This window comes from Microtus ochrogaster, chromosome 4, assembly GCF_000317375.1.
Source record: "Microtus ochrogaster isolate Prairie Vole_2 chromosome 4, MicOch1.0, whole genome shotgun sequence".
Lineage (NCBI taxonomy): Eukaryota > Metazoa > Chordata > Mammalia > Rodentia > Cricetidae > Microtus > Microtus ochrogaster.
This window is the reverse complement of record NC_022011.1, coordinates 29608087-29623441: the sequence shown is the minus strand read 5'-3', so window position 1 is coordinate 29623441 and position 15355 is coordinate 29608087. Positions and strand designations below refer to the sequence as shown.

Below are 15355 nucleotides of genomic sequence, written 5' to 3'. Positions count from 1 at the left end.
TGCTCAGCACCAGCAGGAAGTGCTCCCCAGTTAGAAGGTTGGTCAGGATGGGAGGGTAGCCCGTAAGTGACTTAAAGTTTCCTTCATTACTTTGTTTTGTTTTTCTACACTTTACAAAATTAAAGACAAGTATGTCTTAACTACATACTAAAAACATCATTTCCAAATGAAGAACAAGCAGGGTCTTTACTCATTAGGAAAGACAGACAGACTCCCACCATGCTGAGAGACAACGGTGTGCACAGGATGGATCTGTCTGGCTTGGCACCAGCAGGACTGCTCACTGCTGCTGCCACGGACTTAACATGGTACGATCCACACTGGAAAAGTGGTTGGGCAGTTAAAAGACCATACACACACCTCCAGCGAGCTGTGACCTAGCTGTTCTGCTTCTAAGCATTCGCCCAAGGGAAACAAAACCACATTGTTGTAAGAGTCAGATCCAGACTGTTCAAAGCAGAGACTTTTGTCACACCCTCAAGTTGAAAGCGGCTAGGATCCATGTCAGGTGCTGTGTCAATGATGAGGTGCGGTCTGTCTGCGCCCAGAAAAGAATTCATTAGGCTGGGGTGTGACCCAGTGGCAGAGGACTTGTCTAGCATCAGTTTGGTTCCTATCATGAGAGGGGGCAGGAATGAGAACACATGCATATAATGTCAAAAATAGTCATAGATAAGCATGCAACTCTCCAAAGAATTAGGTTCAGGGAAAGAAGACAGAGTCCCCTGAATGCCTCCCCAAAGACATTCACTTTATGATTGATTCTGTGTCTAAAACCCTGAAGATGGTAAGCAATCCCTGCCAGCGAGCACTGGGGTAGGGATGCAGAAGGGAAGAAGAGACTAGAGAAGTGCTCAGGGAAGTGTATGGTGGACAGGAGTGTTTTACTGCTGTGGTGGTAGCCTCATAACGTAATATATGCCAATGTATATTTAATTCTACACTTTTATTTAATTTGTTGTCTTTTTCTTTTATTTAGAAGGAAAGCACATGTAGCCCTGGGCCAAGAAGTTTGAAAATGTCCATTAAAAAGAGGACTTACCTGGGGTTGGAGAGGTGGCTCAGTGGTTGGGAGTGTACGCTGTTCATGCAGAGATACGAGCTGCATTCTGGCCCTCTGTCTGGTGGCTCACAACCACCTGTAACTCCAGCTCCTGCAGATCTAATGTCCCCTCTGGCCTTCTTCAGAACTGCACACACATGCACACGACACACATCCACACACATACCCAAAATTGAAAGATAAACCTTTTAAAAAACAAAAGATGAGGGTTTATCGTGTGCGGGGCAAAATGGACTCATATAGCAAGGTGGAAAATGGAAGCAGGAAACCTGCTCAGAAGCCTGAGGGTCAACTGACCTGGAGTGCATGTCACAGTGACCCAGAAAACAGAAATGAGAGATGTGTCGCCTCAAACACAGCAGAAGGAGCTTGAGGCCATGAGTAGGTACACCAGCCCTGTCAACCCAGCTGTCTTCCCACACCTGACTGTGGTACTTCTGGCCATTGGCATGTTCTTCACTGCCTGGTTCTTCGTTTACGAGGTCACCTCCACCAAGTACACTCATGACATTTACAAAGAGCTCCTCATCTCCTTGGTGGCGTCACTCTTCATGGGCTTTGGCGTCCTCTTCCTCCTGCTCTGGGTTGGCATCTACACATGAGTCCCCAAGGGTACCCACCAGGCAGCTTCACCAAGTCCCTGCTTTTGTAAATTAATTTTTTACCATTGCTACAAGTGTCCCAACTGCTGTTTACAATAAAGGCAGATGTGTGACAAAAAAAAAAAAAAAAAAAACAAGAGATGACCCACTTGCACCTAGACTTCCAATTTGGAATTCCAGGGCTCATGAATTCTTTGTTCATTCCCCTCCATTCCCAAGCCTGAAGGCAGGGCCAAATGTAGGTCCCTCCTGTTTCTCAGCATCTACCTGTTCCAGAAAACCCCCGTGCATACTTTAAGCACATGCAGTTTATTGTTTACGAAAATAGCTACATAAATCTTTTCTAGGGTTGGAAATATTCCCCTCTCCGGGTTTGACTCAAACAAATAGAAGAAGTCAACAATAATATATAAGGCCATAGAAGAGTGTTTCTCAACCTGTGGGTCTCAAACCTTGGGGGGGTGTCAAACGACCCTTTCACAGGGATCACCTAAGACCATCAGAACACAGAGATTTACATTACAATTCATAACCATAGCAAAATTACAGTTATGAAGTAGCAATGGAAATAATTTTATGGTTGGGGGTCTCCACAACATGAGGAACTGTGTTTTCGGGTTGCAGCTTCGGAAGGTTGAGAACCACTGCCATGGGAAGTCTAAACAATGAATTTCTAATCAATCAGTTAATTGATCAACTACACATGACAGTGGCAGAACTCCGTGGCAGACTCCATCACTCCAGGAACACACCAAACATCCTCAAACTCAACGACGAGCTGGAGTAGACCAGGAGCAACAGAGTGCATTTTCCAACTACAGAAGCAGAGATTAGAGATGAATAACAAAAAGACAATGAGACAGGGCTAGGATGAGGATTAGTGGGAGAGGACTGGCCTGGCACAGGGCCCGGGGATAACAAAAAAGATCTCCAGAGAGCAGGTCATTAAGTAATGCCCTGAAGAGGAAGAATTTAGCTTTCAGGGTGATGCAAAGATGGATTTATGCTGGGCGGTGGTGGCGCACGCCTTTAATCCCAGCACTTGGGAGGCAGAGGCAGGAGGATCTCTGTGAGTTCGAGGCCAGCCTGGTCTACAAAGGGAGTTCCAGAACAGGCTCCAAAGCTACAGAGAAACCCTGTCTCAAAAAACCAAAAAAAAAGAAAAAGATGGATTTATGTGCCTCCACCCCAAACAACTAGAAATCGAGGCACAACATCTATCGTGTGGCTTTCTCTTTGCATTCCATCGCTCTCTACCCTTTATTTCTTTCCTTCCTTTCATTCATTTTTTTCTTTTCTTTTCATTTCACTTTATTTATTTATTTATTTTTGAGACAGGGTTTCTCTGTGTAGCTCTGGCTCTAATGGAATTTGCTCTATAAACCAGGCTGGCCTTTAAGTGAAAGAGCTGCCTGCCTCTGCCTCCTGAGTGCTGGGATTAAAGGTGTGTGCCACCACCTCCTGGTTTCTTCTGTTTTATTTATTTATTTATTATGTATACAGTGTTTGGCCTGCACATCAGAAGAGGGCACCAGATCTCACTATAGATGGTTGCGAGTCACCATGTGGTTGCTGGGAACTGAGTTCAGGACCTCTGGAAGAGCAGCCAATGCTCTTAACCTCTGAGCCATCTCTCTAGCTCCCCTTTTTACTTTACTTATTCTTGTTTTATATGTATGAGTGCTTTGCCTGCATGCATGTCTATGAGCCATGTGCTAAACATGCAGTGCCTGAGGTAGCCAGGAGTGGGCGCTAGATGGTTTTGAGCCACCATAGGGTGCTGATGTGTGTGGGGGGGGACTGACCCAGCGTTCTTAACTGCTGAGCCATCTCTCTATCCCCACCAGCCCCCGTTCTTATTCGCATAAGAATAAGACACGACTTATTTGCACTTGACTTCTTTGGCGGGTGTCTTCGTATGTTTGTCTGTCTGGACAGGAGAAAGCCTGCTCACTGGTGTCCCTCCTGTGGCCTGGAATGACTTCTCACCCTGTAGAACTTTCAGTAAATGTTAACTGAGTGACTCAACCCTTCCTGTCACCTTGGTCATTTGTGGTGAAGGCGGTTAGCAGTCAGTACCCTCTCCTTCCAGCCCTCTATCAGGAATGGACTCTTTCCTCTTCTGAACTTCAAGTTGAAGGCAGCAGAGGGCGCCTGGCCATCTACATCAAAGAGTCTAAAAGTGACATTACATTTAAGACAAACTATTAAATTTTCAAAAATAAGAATTTTACTAAAATAGGACTTGGTACTTAATATTCCCACTATTTTAGGATTCTGATCTCACTTTAGCTGTTCTATTCCATTTCCTCTTCGGTAATGAAAATTTCCATCTCCTGTGAATCACTGTGACACGTATCACCAGAGCTCTCCAGTTTAGCTCTGAGAGTCTTTCAGATAATAAGAGCATTAAGCCCGGCTGCTTCCAGATCTCTCTAAATCTTCCACAGGGAATACATGCTCCATTCTAGAGGCCTGAAGAGGGACTGCGGTTCTATACTGTGTACTGATGTGATGTCTTCTGTATTGCTGCTTGGAAGTTACCTAATATTCTTATAAAAGCCAGGGAGGAAAAGGAATGTTTTTAAGGAGACAACATGAGGGGACAGAAGGGGACATAATGTTCCCCCGAGCAATGGGCAGGATGCAGTCTGTTGCTACAATGAACATGATGTCTAGAGACTCAGCCCGTATTGCTGTCTCTGTCTGATCAGATAAATGTTTTCTGTTTTGTTTTGTGTCCCCCCCCCCACTGCCACCACACAGAATCTGCAAGCAATGCTGGAGACCATGGGAGCCTTCATCTGGTTCCACCTCTTTTTTTCTCTCTCCTTTGTAGTGGAACTCTGTCCTCCAGGCATGCTATTCCCATCTCAGCACTCAGGAGGCAGAGGCAAGTGGATCTCTCTCTCTCTCTCTCTTTTTTTTTTTTTGGTTTTTCGAAACAGGGTTTCTCTGTGGTTTTGGAACCTATCCTGGCACTAGCTCTTGTAGACCAGGCTGGTCTCGAACTCACAGACATCTGCCTGCCTCTGCCTCCCGAGTGCTGGGATTAAAGGCGTGCGCCACCACCGCCCGGCGCAAGTGGATCTCTTGAGTGTGTTGTTAGTCTGGTCTACAGAGTAAGTTCCAGGACAGCCAGAGCTACAGAGAAACCCTGTCTCAAAAAACAAGTAAACAAATAATAACAATAAAAACACCCCCCCCCAAAAAAAACCTGGTCCTGGTAGTGAAAATTTCAACCTCTCGTGAATCCCTGTGACCCGTATCACTCAAGAGCTTTCCAATTTAGCACTGAGATTCTTCCAGACCATAAAAGCATCAATTCCTGCCTCTTTCAAATCCCTCTAAATCTTCCACAGGGAATATGCTCTCCCTTCCACAAGTCTGAAGAAGGAGCAAAGACACCATCCTGATTGGCTTTTCCTTTAGGAACAGTGAGGTGCGGCTGTTGTGGATGCAGCAGACAGGTTCTAGCCCAGAAGAGCTTTATGAGGATAACAATCTCAGTTTCAGTCTTGAAAAATACGGAACGCTTCACGAATCTTGGGGCCATGATAATCCCTGCATTGCTCCAACTCTAGTGTATCTGCTGCCAAAATGAACGCATTTCTTTTATCTTTTGACGTCCTATTTGGGGTAAAAATATGCAGCTGCTCCTGGATACCCTAGCTAAGTGGGAGACTCTGACCTAGTCTGGAGCAAGTGGCCTTCTGTTTCTGGGAATCTCTTCGGAAAAAAATCACACAACACCATTGTTTTTCTTCTTAAGAACTAGGTTTCTAGAAAAATCTCGAATGATCGGGAGCTCATGCCTCCTCAGAGCTTCAGTGACTAGTGGTTGCCGGATCCAAGCCAGTTTCTTTAAAGGCGGTGCTTTGGCGGCGTTCCCATGAAGAAGGAAGTTCATTTGTATTCCCTCTGCTTGATATTTTGCTTGTCCTTGTCCTTACTTTGCGCCATTCCTTGAGTACACCCCAAAGATGATACCCTCTAGACAATGAGCATTTCCACTCTGCCTTTTCAAACCGCAGGATCTGTCTTCCACTCTGCCATTTGAGTCAAATTCTGGAGCATATTTTCCTACCACATATTTGTCATACTATAAATTGAGCACCGTTGGGAGGATAGATTGGTGTCATCAGCAGGGGCCTCCCCGTGGAGGGACGTGTCGGTCAGCGGAACCACGCCTGCAGAAGGTCAAGGGCTGTTCTCTCGCTCAGGGCAGTGCCTCGAGGGCCTGACAACGACTGGCACATTTACATGGGGTAGGGAATGGGGCTGCCTTAACTTGGGTCAGAAATCCCCTAAATGCACGGAAATTTCTCTGGGGATATGAGAACGTCCAGAAGTCCACTTGCTCCAGTCTAGAGTCCCCCACTTAAACAGTGTATCCAGGAGCAGCTCCGTTCTAAAGCGTCCCAAGATGCGCCGGCAAGGCGGACCCAAAGTACTCGTCGAGTCTGCAGCTCGCCGGAACACTAGAGAAACGGACAGGAAGTGACCTTTATTTCGCGCGCCGTTCGTTCCCGACCGTGGTAGACCGCCTCTTGCTCTCATTCCGTCGTCTCCAGGTGCCGCTTCAGAACCGGCGCAATGGGCAAGAAGGGCAAGAAAGAGAAGAAGGGCCGCGGCGCGGAGAAGACTGCCGCCAAGATGGAGAAGAAGGTGTCCAAACGCTCGCGGAAGGAGGAGGTGAGCGAGGCTCAGAGGGAAGGCAGTGGAGGGAGGCGTGGCGTGGCCTGGGTCTGCGGCTGGGAGGCCGGGAGCCGGAGTCGTGCCGGGGTGTGTGGGTGGCGGGCCTGCGCCGAGCCCGGCGCCCTCAGGCCCTTCCGTTTCTCCGGTACCCCTCCGCGCACCGGTACCCCTGGTTTACCCGGTCGCTCTCTCCCACGCTTCCTTTGAAAATCAGATCTGTCCCGGACGCCATTCGGTTTTGCTTGCCTCCCTTTCTGGTAGAGTGGAGCAGCGTGGTGGGGTTTAGTGGAGGAGAAGCTGAAGTTAAGTGGCCCTTACTTTGTTCAGGTGTGTGTTCTCGGAGTCAAGGCTTAACTGTACTGCGCTTTTTTTTTTCTTCAAGGGAGGACAGATATTCCCTCCAACAGCCTTAAGAGAGTGAGCCACAGTAAGATTTTTATTTATTTATTTATTTATTTTTGGTTTTTCGAGACAGGGTTTCTCTGTGGTTTTGGAGCCTGTCCTGGAACTAGCTCTTGTAGACCAGGCTGGTCTCAAACTCACAGAGATCCGCCTGCCTCTGCCTCCCGAGTGCTGGGATTAAAGGCGTGCGCCACCACCGCCCAGCCACAAGTAAGATTTTTAATGTTTTTTTTTTTCGAGACAGGGTTTCTCTGTGTAGCCCTGGATGTCCTGGAACTCACTACTTAGACCCGGTTGGCGTCGAACTCACAGAGATCCGCCTGCCTCTGCCTCTTGAGTGCTGGGACTAAAGGCGTGCACCACCAACGCTGGCAGCACAAGTAGAGTTAGGTAACCAGATAAGTCCCTGGAACTGTGGGGTATTTCAGAATAGTTGGTGCTTGCCCCTGCTATCATATTTTCACACACTCCTATTATCCCAGGAACTGCAGATGGATCAGTGTTGAACTTCGGGCAAAGTGCCATGCTTGTTCTTGTGTTAGGTCTTTCTCACACGGGGCAGCTATGCTGACAAGGGTTTGCCCAATAGTTTTCCAGGCACAGGATTTCCTGGGCTCCCATCCTCATAACCAGGGAAGAGGAAACCTCAATTGAGAAAATACATCTGTAACATTGACCTGTACAGGGCTGGCAAGGTGGCTCAGCTGTTAAGAGCATGTGCTGTTCTTTCAGAGGATCCAGGGTTTATTCTGTGTACCCACTGGCTCACAACTGGCTGGCCTTTGTAGGCATCATTTTATATCTTTTTGTTGTTGTTGTTTTTCGAGACAGGGTTTCTCTGTGTAGCTTTGGTGCCTATCTTGGAACTAGCTCTTGTAGACCAGGCTGGTCTTAAAGTCACAGAGATCATCCAGCTACCTCTTCCTCCTGAGTGCTGGGATTAGAGGTGTGCGCCACCACTGCCTGGCATAAGCTCCATTTACAAACATTAATGCAAAACACCTCCGTACATAAAGTTGGCTTGTAGACAAGTCTCTGGGGGTCTTGTCTTGCTTAGTAATTGATGTAGGATGGTCTACATTGTGGGCATTCCATACCTAGACAGGTGGTCCTGGGTTGTTAAGAAAGCAAGCTGACCAAGCCACAGTGGAAAAAAAAAAAAAAGCCAGTAAGTAGCTTTCCTCCTTGGTCTCTGCTTCATTTCCTGCCCCCAGGTTCCTGTCTTGAGTTCCTGATCTGATTTCCTTTCATGTTGGAATATAAGCTGTAAGATGCAGGGACACTTTTCTTCCCTAACAATAGAAGTCAAGCTAGGACAGTCTAGTAAACGCAGGAGAGTGAGCACTGGGTCGGGGTGGGAAGGCAGGCTTGGTTTCAGTACTGTCCAGCATACTTGTGAACTGAAACCTTAATTTCTAGGTCTAGTGCCACATCTGGGAAATTGGGGCCAGTGAGTGGTGGGCTCAAGGTACCACTGAGCCCCATCATTCAGGCACTGTTTTAAAGGACTCAAGCCCTGTTCTCTTGTAGTGCATATGTTATGGGGTTGGGTGTGGGAGCTGACAACCAGTAAGCAAGAGAAATCCCGGGCATGGCTATGTAGGCAGCAAGGCAGGCTGTTGGCACAAACAGGCCATTGAAGGCAGTGTGGTCAGGCTGGAATCCCCTTCTCAGAAAGCCCTTGGTTGTTAGAAAGGGCAGTGCATGCATCTACACCTACAGGAAAGCCACCATTGGTGTCGCAGCAAGTACTTCCTGGATGTGTTACATTCTGTGTATTTAGGACTCAGGTGTGATTGAATCCCAGTGTAGTAGGGCGAATGGGACAAAAGCTGAGCATGCCTTTGACTCTGACAGGTTACTGAGTCTCACAGTAGCTACTTTTGTATCTTTAGGAAGACCTGGAGGCCCTCATAGCCCATTTCCAGACCCTGGATGCCAAAAAGACCCAGGTCACAGAGACACCATCTTCTCCACCCACCCCACGGTAAGTGAGACAGCTTTGTGTCTCCTGTTGTGGGAGAAAGCTAGAGGGTTTCAACACGGGTTCCGTGTAGTCCTGGATGTCCGGGGACTTTCTCTGTAGACCAGGCTGCCCCAGAACACAGTGTCTGCCAGCCTCTGCCTCCCAAATGCTAGGACGAGCTGGCTGTCATACCCTGCTCTGCAGAAGGGGTGGGGAGGTGGTCTCATATTCTGCTCTTACTGCAGAGACATGGCCCAGTGAGCCTCCCTTTGCCTTGCGAGTATTTGAAGGGTGTCTCATAGGCGTAGACTGAAGGCACCTCAGGTTTTTGCTGTTCTTAATGCTTTTATATTTCCATGTGCAAAGCTTATGAAACAGAAACTTTACATTTGTCATTCTAAGTGAATTTATAACTTATGAGCAAGGTCCCAAGTGTATGTAGAATTCATATACTTGTAAAATTGGCTGAATGGACAACTTGGGTCTCCATCAGATTGCTTCCTCAGCTTCTAACATTGGATTCCTTTTTGACTTGATTTATGGCTCCCTAGTACTTGTCTGTGCCATTCAGCTGAAGCTCAGGATCATCAGGAGAGGGCCTTCATGGACTGTCATTTGGGGTAGGGAAAGTGTGTAATAAGTTGTATTGTTCAGGTAGGGGAAGTGTGCAAGCCTCTCTGCCTCTAGCCCCATTTTGTTTAGTTGTAAGCTGGCCGCTTCATTTTCCCAGACTGGGATTGATTTTATTCCACCGTAACTTGCCTGAGTGGAAGCCCATGATGGGACACTTTGGTATGAGATAATTGGATGCTCCAGAGCCTGAATCTCTGATTCACACATGGCCTTTACCTCTCTAGGGTGTGGGAGGGAGTCAGTGTTGAGCCCTGGAGTAAAGTGGTGGTGGTAAATAATTTTGCTGGCACTGGCTTTTCCTTTTCTCTTGAGTTGGTGTGCTGTCAGACCCATCTGGTTGTTGCAGCAAGCCCGACACCTTCACTCTGGAGTTCACTCTGAGTGCCGATGGTTCATATTCATCCTGAATGTGGAGAATTTCTTTTGATGATGATTTGGAACTTTTATAAAGCAGCAGTGATTGGTGTTAGGTTCAGTGTCAGGACATAGTTTAAAATGCCTACTGAGAATGTTTCCTGGTGGAAGGGAACGGGAGGTGGAACTGCAGTAATGAGATTACGTCTTCCTTGATGACCTAAATGTTCTGACCTCCCATCTTTCAGTTGTGTTTTCAGACCATGTTACTCGGCCTTTCTTTCACTGCAACAAAATATCTGAGAGTCAGCTGAAGGGAGGAAAGGGCTGCCAGAGCTTGTGGTTTCGGCCCTCTTGGGAATGTGAAGGGGAGTCTGTGCTTAGCCTGGTGCTATGTTCTCTGATGTTGCCCCTCTGTGGCTTTTGTCTTGCAGCTTAAATGCCTCCTTGTCTGCTCACCCTGAGAAAGATGAACTAATCCTTTTCGGAGGTGAATATTTCAATGGCCAAAAAGTAAAGTATATGTTTTTCTTTTTCTCCCATCTTTTTAGGGCTCATTTGAAGTGAATGTAAATTGGTGATACAAGTGTCCTGTCTCTTCCCTCCTGTACCCCAAAGTATCAGGCCTGATGTGGGCTATGCTTGACCAGTCACCAGGATCCCTCCGGGTCTGGCAACGGGGGTTTTAGTGCTGCAGGGGTCCTGGTCTCTTCTATTCAGCAGAGCCAGCTCCACTGGGTCATACGGGTGCACAGAGTTGTTTTGAGTAGAGAAAGTGTTAGTGAATTGTGGGTCCAGAAAACCCGGAGTTTTGGAATGTGAAGTAAAGCATTTGAAAGCATGGGCTCCTCCAGTAGCCTGTGACAAGTTCCAAGTCTTCCTTCCTTGTCCAGCTCACTCTCTGTGTTTGCATCCACTTATAAGCTGGCTTAAAGTTAGACAGTGAAGAGTCTTGCAGACTCTTGGGGCCTGAGCCATCGGTTGACATGGTGACGCTGGCCCCAACTCGAGGATTTTGTTGTGAGCTTTGAGTTTAGATTGGTGAGAGGATGCTGATACCGCCGTTATGTCTGTCGTTTCAGAACCTTGTTCTGGGACATGGCAGCGCTTTGTAAAAAAAAATGGCATGTTAGATGGCTGCCAGCCAGTGGCTGGTGTTCTGAAACCATGCTATGGCGGCTGGCCTGAGAAGGGGAGGTTTGGAGGACAAGGCATGTAAAGCGTCTTCCATTAGTGTTTTACCTGCTCATAAGTTCATGGAGACTTAAGCATGTGGCAGGTCGGGAGCCTCTGTCATGTCCTCCCAGGCAGCCTTGGGGCATACACGAGGCCTGTCTGCATTGGTATGATCTGTCATATCCTCCCAGGCAGCCTTGGGGCATACACGTGTCCTGGCTGCACTGGTGTGATTGGTGTGTAAGCTCCCTGGAGCATACTCACTGCTGTGGCATTGCTGCCTGCACTGGTGTGATTGGTGTGTAAGCTCCCTGGAGCGTACACTGTGGCATTGCTGTCTGCATTGTTGTGATTGGTGTATAAGCTCCCTGGAGCGTACTCACCGCTGTGGCATTGCTGTCTGTACTTCTGCACCGGTGTGATTGGTGTGTAAGCTCCCTGGAGCGTATTCACCACTGTGGCATTGCTGCCTGCTGTGTCGTTTGTGGCACTGATGGTCACTTCCTTCCTGCAGACCTTCATGTATAATGAACTCTACATCTACAGTATCAGAAAGGACACCTGGACGAAAGTTGACATTCCTGGCCCACCTCCAAGGCGCTGTGCTCATCAGGTAATGCCTGAACTGTCTGTCACAGTCATCTACAGATGACAGGCCACTTCCTGCTTCCCTCCTGCTACATCCGTCTGGGTCTTTGAGACAGGGTCTCACTCTGCGCCTTAGCATCCTCCTGCCTTAAACCTCCTGCCTGCTGGAACAGGAGGCTGTAGCCGCCAGCCTGGGCTCCGCCATCTTCCCTGGACACCTTACTGAGTTTCATTGCACAGGTCTCTTCCCCTGTGAGAGGGAGTGAGCCCCTGCTCTGAATGTGATGATTGAGTGTAATGCTGCATGTTAGGACAGCGTCAAACAGCACCCGCTGGTTAGAGCCTCCCATGTGTGCCACAGGGCTGGGCTGCTGCTAACCAGAGCAAGGTGCAATGTTCAGGAGTGGGTAGATGGTGGAGGGAACAGAATCACTTTGGATAAATTGTGTGGTATAAACTTATAGTTAGCTTCTTGACAGATTCAGAGAGCAGGTGAGAGCTGCTCTGCCTCTCAGGAAAGCTGTTCCCAAGTGTCAGGCATCCCCTGAGCTCTGTGGTGTAGCTCTCCTCCTTGTCCCACACCTCAGTTCTTTCTCAGAACAGTTTGCTCTCCTGTCCTGGGAGGAGGTGGGTGTGGAACTAGGGAAAGCTCTTCTGTGTGGACTTTGGAGGCTGCAGGCAGCTGACTATGAGGCTTGATGTCAGAAAAAGGGGAGGGAGGGTTGTGTTTGCCTGGTGACTGGATGGTTTGTCCCCAGAGTAATTAATAGTCAGGTCCATTCACATTGTGCTGGTTGATTTTTGTCAACTTGACATAACTAGAGTCACCTGGAAAGGAGGGGCCTCAGTTGAGGCATTGCCTCCAGCAGACTGTCCTGGGGGCACTTCTGTGGGGCATTTTCTTGATTAAAGATTCATGTAGGAGGGCTCAGATCACCATGGCTGATGCTGGTCCTGGACATATGGCCCTGAGTCATATAAGAAAGAAAACTGAGCAAGTTGTGGGGAGAAAGGTAGTAAACCGCATTCCTCCATGGCCCTTGCTTCAGTTTCTGCCTCCAGTTCCTGCCCTGGCTGCCCTCGGTGATGTATAAAGCAAAAGCTTTCCTCTCTGAGTTGGTTTGCTCTGAGTTTCATCACAGCAGAAGAGCACAGACCGCAAGACTCATGAAAAGGAAGGACAAGTTGTGGTGGGTTTCAGTGAATGCTAGGTTTTCTTTTTTTTTTTTTTAATTTTTTTTTGAGACAGGGTTTCTATGCAGCTTTGCATCCTGCCCTGAAACTAGCTCTTGTAGACCAGGCTGGCCTCGAGGTCACGGAGATCCGCCTGCCTCTGCCTCCTGAGTGCTGGGATTAAAGACTTTGCTTCCCTCTTCTTGCCCCCCAGCAAAAGCTGTTTTCATTGGTGCAGTGTGGCAGTGAGCAGTGAGCTATGGGTGGAAAGATTAGTATATATTGTGATTGCCTGTGAAAGTACCACCTTGCTGGCAGCTGGGTCCTGGTTAGAGCCCCTTTGTTTGCTGGGTACCCTCTGGGTGCTGGGATGCAGCAGTGAGAATATTTGACCTTCCCAAGGAGTTCCCTGTTTTGTACCTTGTTTGGTCCTGAGGGTGTCTGGCTTGGGTAGCGCTTGGACTCCCTTGACAGAAGAGTGAGGCTGAGGTCAGAAACCTATATTGTGTTGGGTTTTGGTGGTGATGGGATGAAATGGGTACAGAATCTTATACATGCTGATTGTTTGTGCCACTGGTCTTAAGTTTTGTTTTGTTTTTGATGCTTAATGTTTTTTCCCTGTGTTTCAGTGCAGTTACAAGTGAACCCAAATAGCCTGGGGCAGGTTGGTAGGACTGTCCCGCCTGTCCTTGCTCCGCACCTTTTGTGTATGTGTGAAGCAGCTTGGCTTCTGTTTGGGCTAGTGGGAAAGGTGATTGCTGCCAGTTCACATGGTTTTTGGGAACATGTATGCGTTTTCGAGGTTTTTGTTGTTGTTGTTGGTTTGTTTTCAGCCAAGTGCAGTAGTGAGGGTACAGGTGAAGCTGCCTGAGGTCTTTCAGTTACACGGGAGGGAGGACTCCTAGTCTCTTGAGAGAGTGGTCAGGATTGTCGTGAGATGCACAGTAGCCTTAGCCTGTGCTTTTATTCCAGGAGGTTGTTCTGAACTGGGAGGCTGCTGTAGGAATCAGTTGTAGCAGGGTGTTTGACTAGTTTGCCGCAACAGATGTTACCCCAGTCCCTGGGGCTGTGCACCCTGAGTCTCCAGGCTCTGAGGATAAGAGTGCTCTCTTGTTGCACAAGCATAAAGACCGGAGTTAGGGTCCCAGCATCCATGTAAAAATATGGACGTGGTGGCATATGCCTGTAACCCCGGTGTTGTCAGTGGCCGAGGTGGCCGGATCACTGGAGCTTGCTACACAAGCCCAGCTCCAGGTGCAGTGAAAGACCCTGTATAAGAATAAAGTGAGAGCGATAGACAGGATACTCAGCATCTTCCTCCTACCTCTGCACCCACACACAGGCAAGTGCAGCCCCCCACAGTGCATATACACCTCATACACTCATACACCTGTGTATACATCCTGCACACTCATACATGTGTGCCTACACATACCTTACAGTTGCATAGAACTCGTATGTGTCCACATACCTCCCATTCATGCTATGCATATACCTTACACACATACACATGTTCATGTAAATATACCTCACATCCACCATGTGCATATGCCTTACACATACACATGTGCATATGCCTCACATACATGTCCACATACCTCATCCACACATGTATATGCCTCACATGTACATGTGCGTACACCATATACCCCTGTGAATATTCAACACAAGTACATATGCTTTATGTATGCACAGATACATATGACTCTCATGTTTACACCTCATTCTCACGTGCATATACCTCACATACACATAACTAAAACAGCACTGAAGTGCTTTCTTGTTATTTAATAAACAGAAATGGTATTTGTTCCTTGATAACCTATGAGAAGTTGCAGTAACTGCTCATTTAATAGGACAGTACGTTGTCTGAATGTAAATAGGTGTCTGTCTTGCAGTCTAGGGAAACACGGATGTGAGATCCTTGACTATAATTAATACGCCTCGGGAAGTTTGTTCTAGGAGACAACGGCTGAGGGAGTCCCTGAGACTCTAGGTGGATGGTGCTGATGCTGTTTGTCATGCTGGGGCCAGCTGTGCTGTCTCATGGCTCACCTAATCTGTTTGCTTTCCTTTAACAGGCTGTGGTGGTGCCCCAGAGTGGTGGACAGCTGTGGGTCTTTGGTGGGGAGTTTGCATCTCCTGATGGCGAGCAGTTTTACCATTACAAGGACCTCTGGGTCCTGCACTTGGCCACCAAGACCTGGGAACAGATTCGGTAAGATCTGGGTGGGAGCCTGAGCCCTGGCCTTAGCTTGTGTTTCTGATTGGGATTGAGTTATGGGTGAAGCAAGCAGGGTGCTTTCCTGTGTGGTGGGGTGAGGGCTTCAGTGGAGGTGTTGTTTAGGATGGTGAGCAGCGAGCAGTGTGTCAGGTCTGAGTCACCGTCTCCATGCATTTCCTCCAGTGTGGGTTCAGGGTTACTGCAGCCAGCACTGATGCCGATGGAGATCACTCATGATAAGAGCAGGTGATGGCCCTGTTTCAGATGATGGAGAAATAGAGCTGGTCAGAGGAGAGAGGAACCTTCATGGTTCTCGGAAGCCAGGCTTGCAGTGCTGGTGCCTGCTTCTCTGCTGGGAGCCTCTGCTGTGTGTCTTTCTGTCTCTGAATGAGAATTACTGCAGAGAGGAGCCTGGCAGAATGGCCAGTTGCCAACAGACTTCATCTTCTGGTTTTTTTTTTTTTTGTTTTTTTTTT

The 15355-nt window shown here is 48.0% G+C and overlaps 1 protein-coding gene and 1 pseudogene across 2 annotated transcripts in view; both read left to right on the top strand.

Annotated features, from left to right (window-relative positions):
- Positions 1-1433: 1433 nt before the first annotated feature.
- Positions 1434-1802, top strand: LOC101999479 (annotated as a pseudogene).
- Positions 1803-6201: 4399 nt separating this feature from the next.
- Positions 6202-15355, top strand: part of Klhdc4 (kelch domain containing 4) — a 25614-nt gene continuing 16460 nt past the window's right edge. The window contains exons 1-5 of one of the 2 annotated variants that reach the window (XM_005345783.2): positions 6202-6360; positions 8661-8752; positions 10153-10231; positions 11409-11507; positions 14737-14873. In XM_005345783.2, the coding sequence (XP_005345840.1) occupies positions 6262-6360; positions 8661-8752; positions 10153-10231; positions 11409-11507; positions 14737-14873 (506 nt within the window). In that variant the 5' untranslated portion in view covers positions 6202-6261. Of the gene's footprint in view, positions 6361-8660; positions 8753-10152; positions 10232-11408; positions 11508-14736; positions 14874-15355 lie in introns of those variants that run through there. The other variant, XM_013354377.2, reaches the window with a different exon arrangement.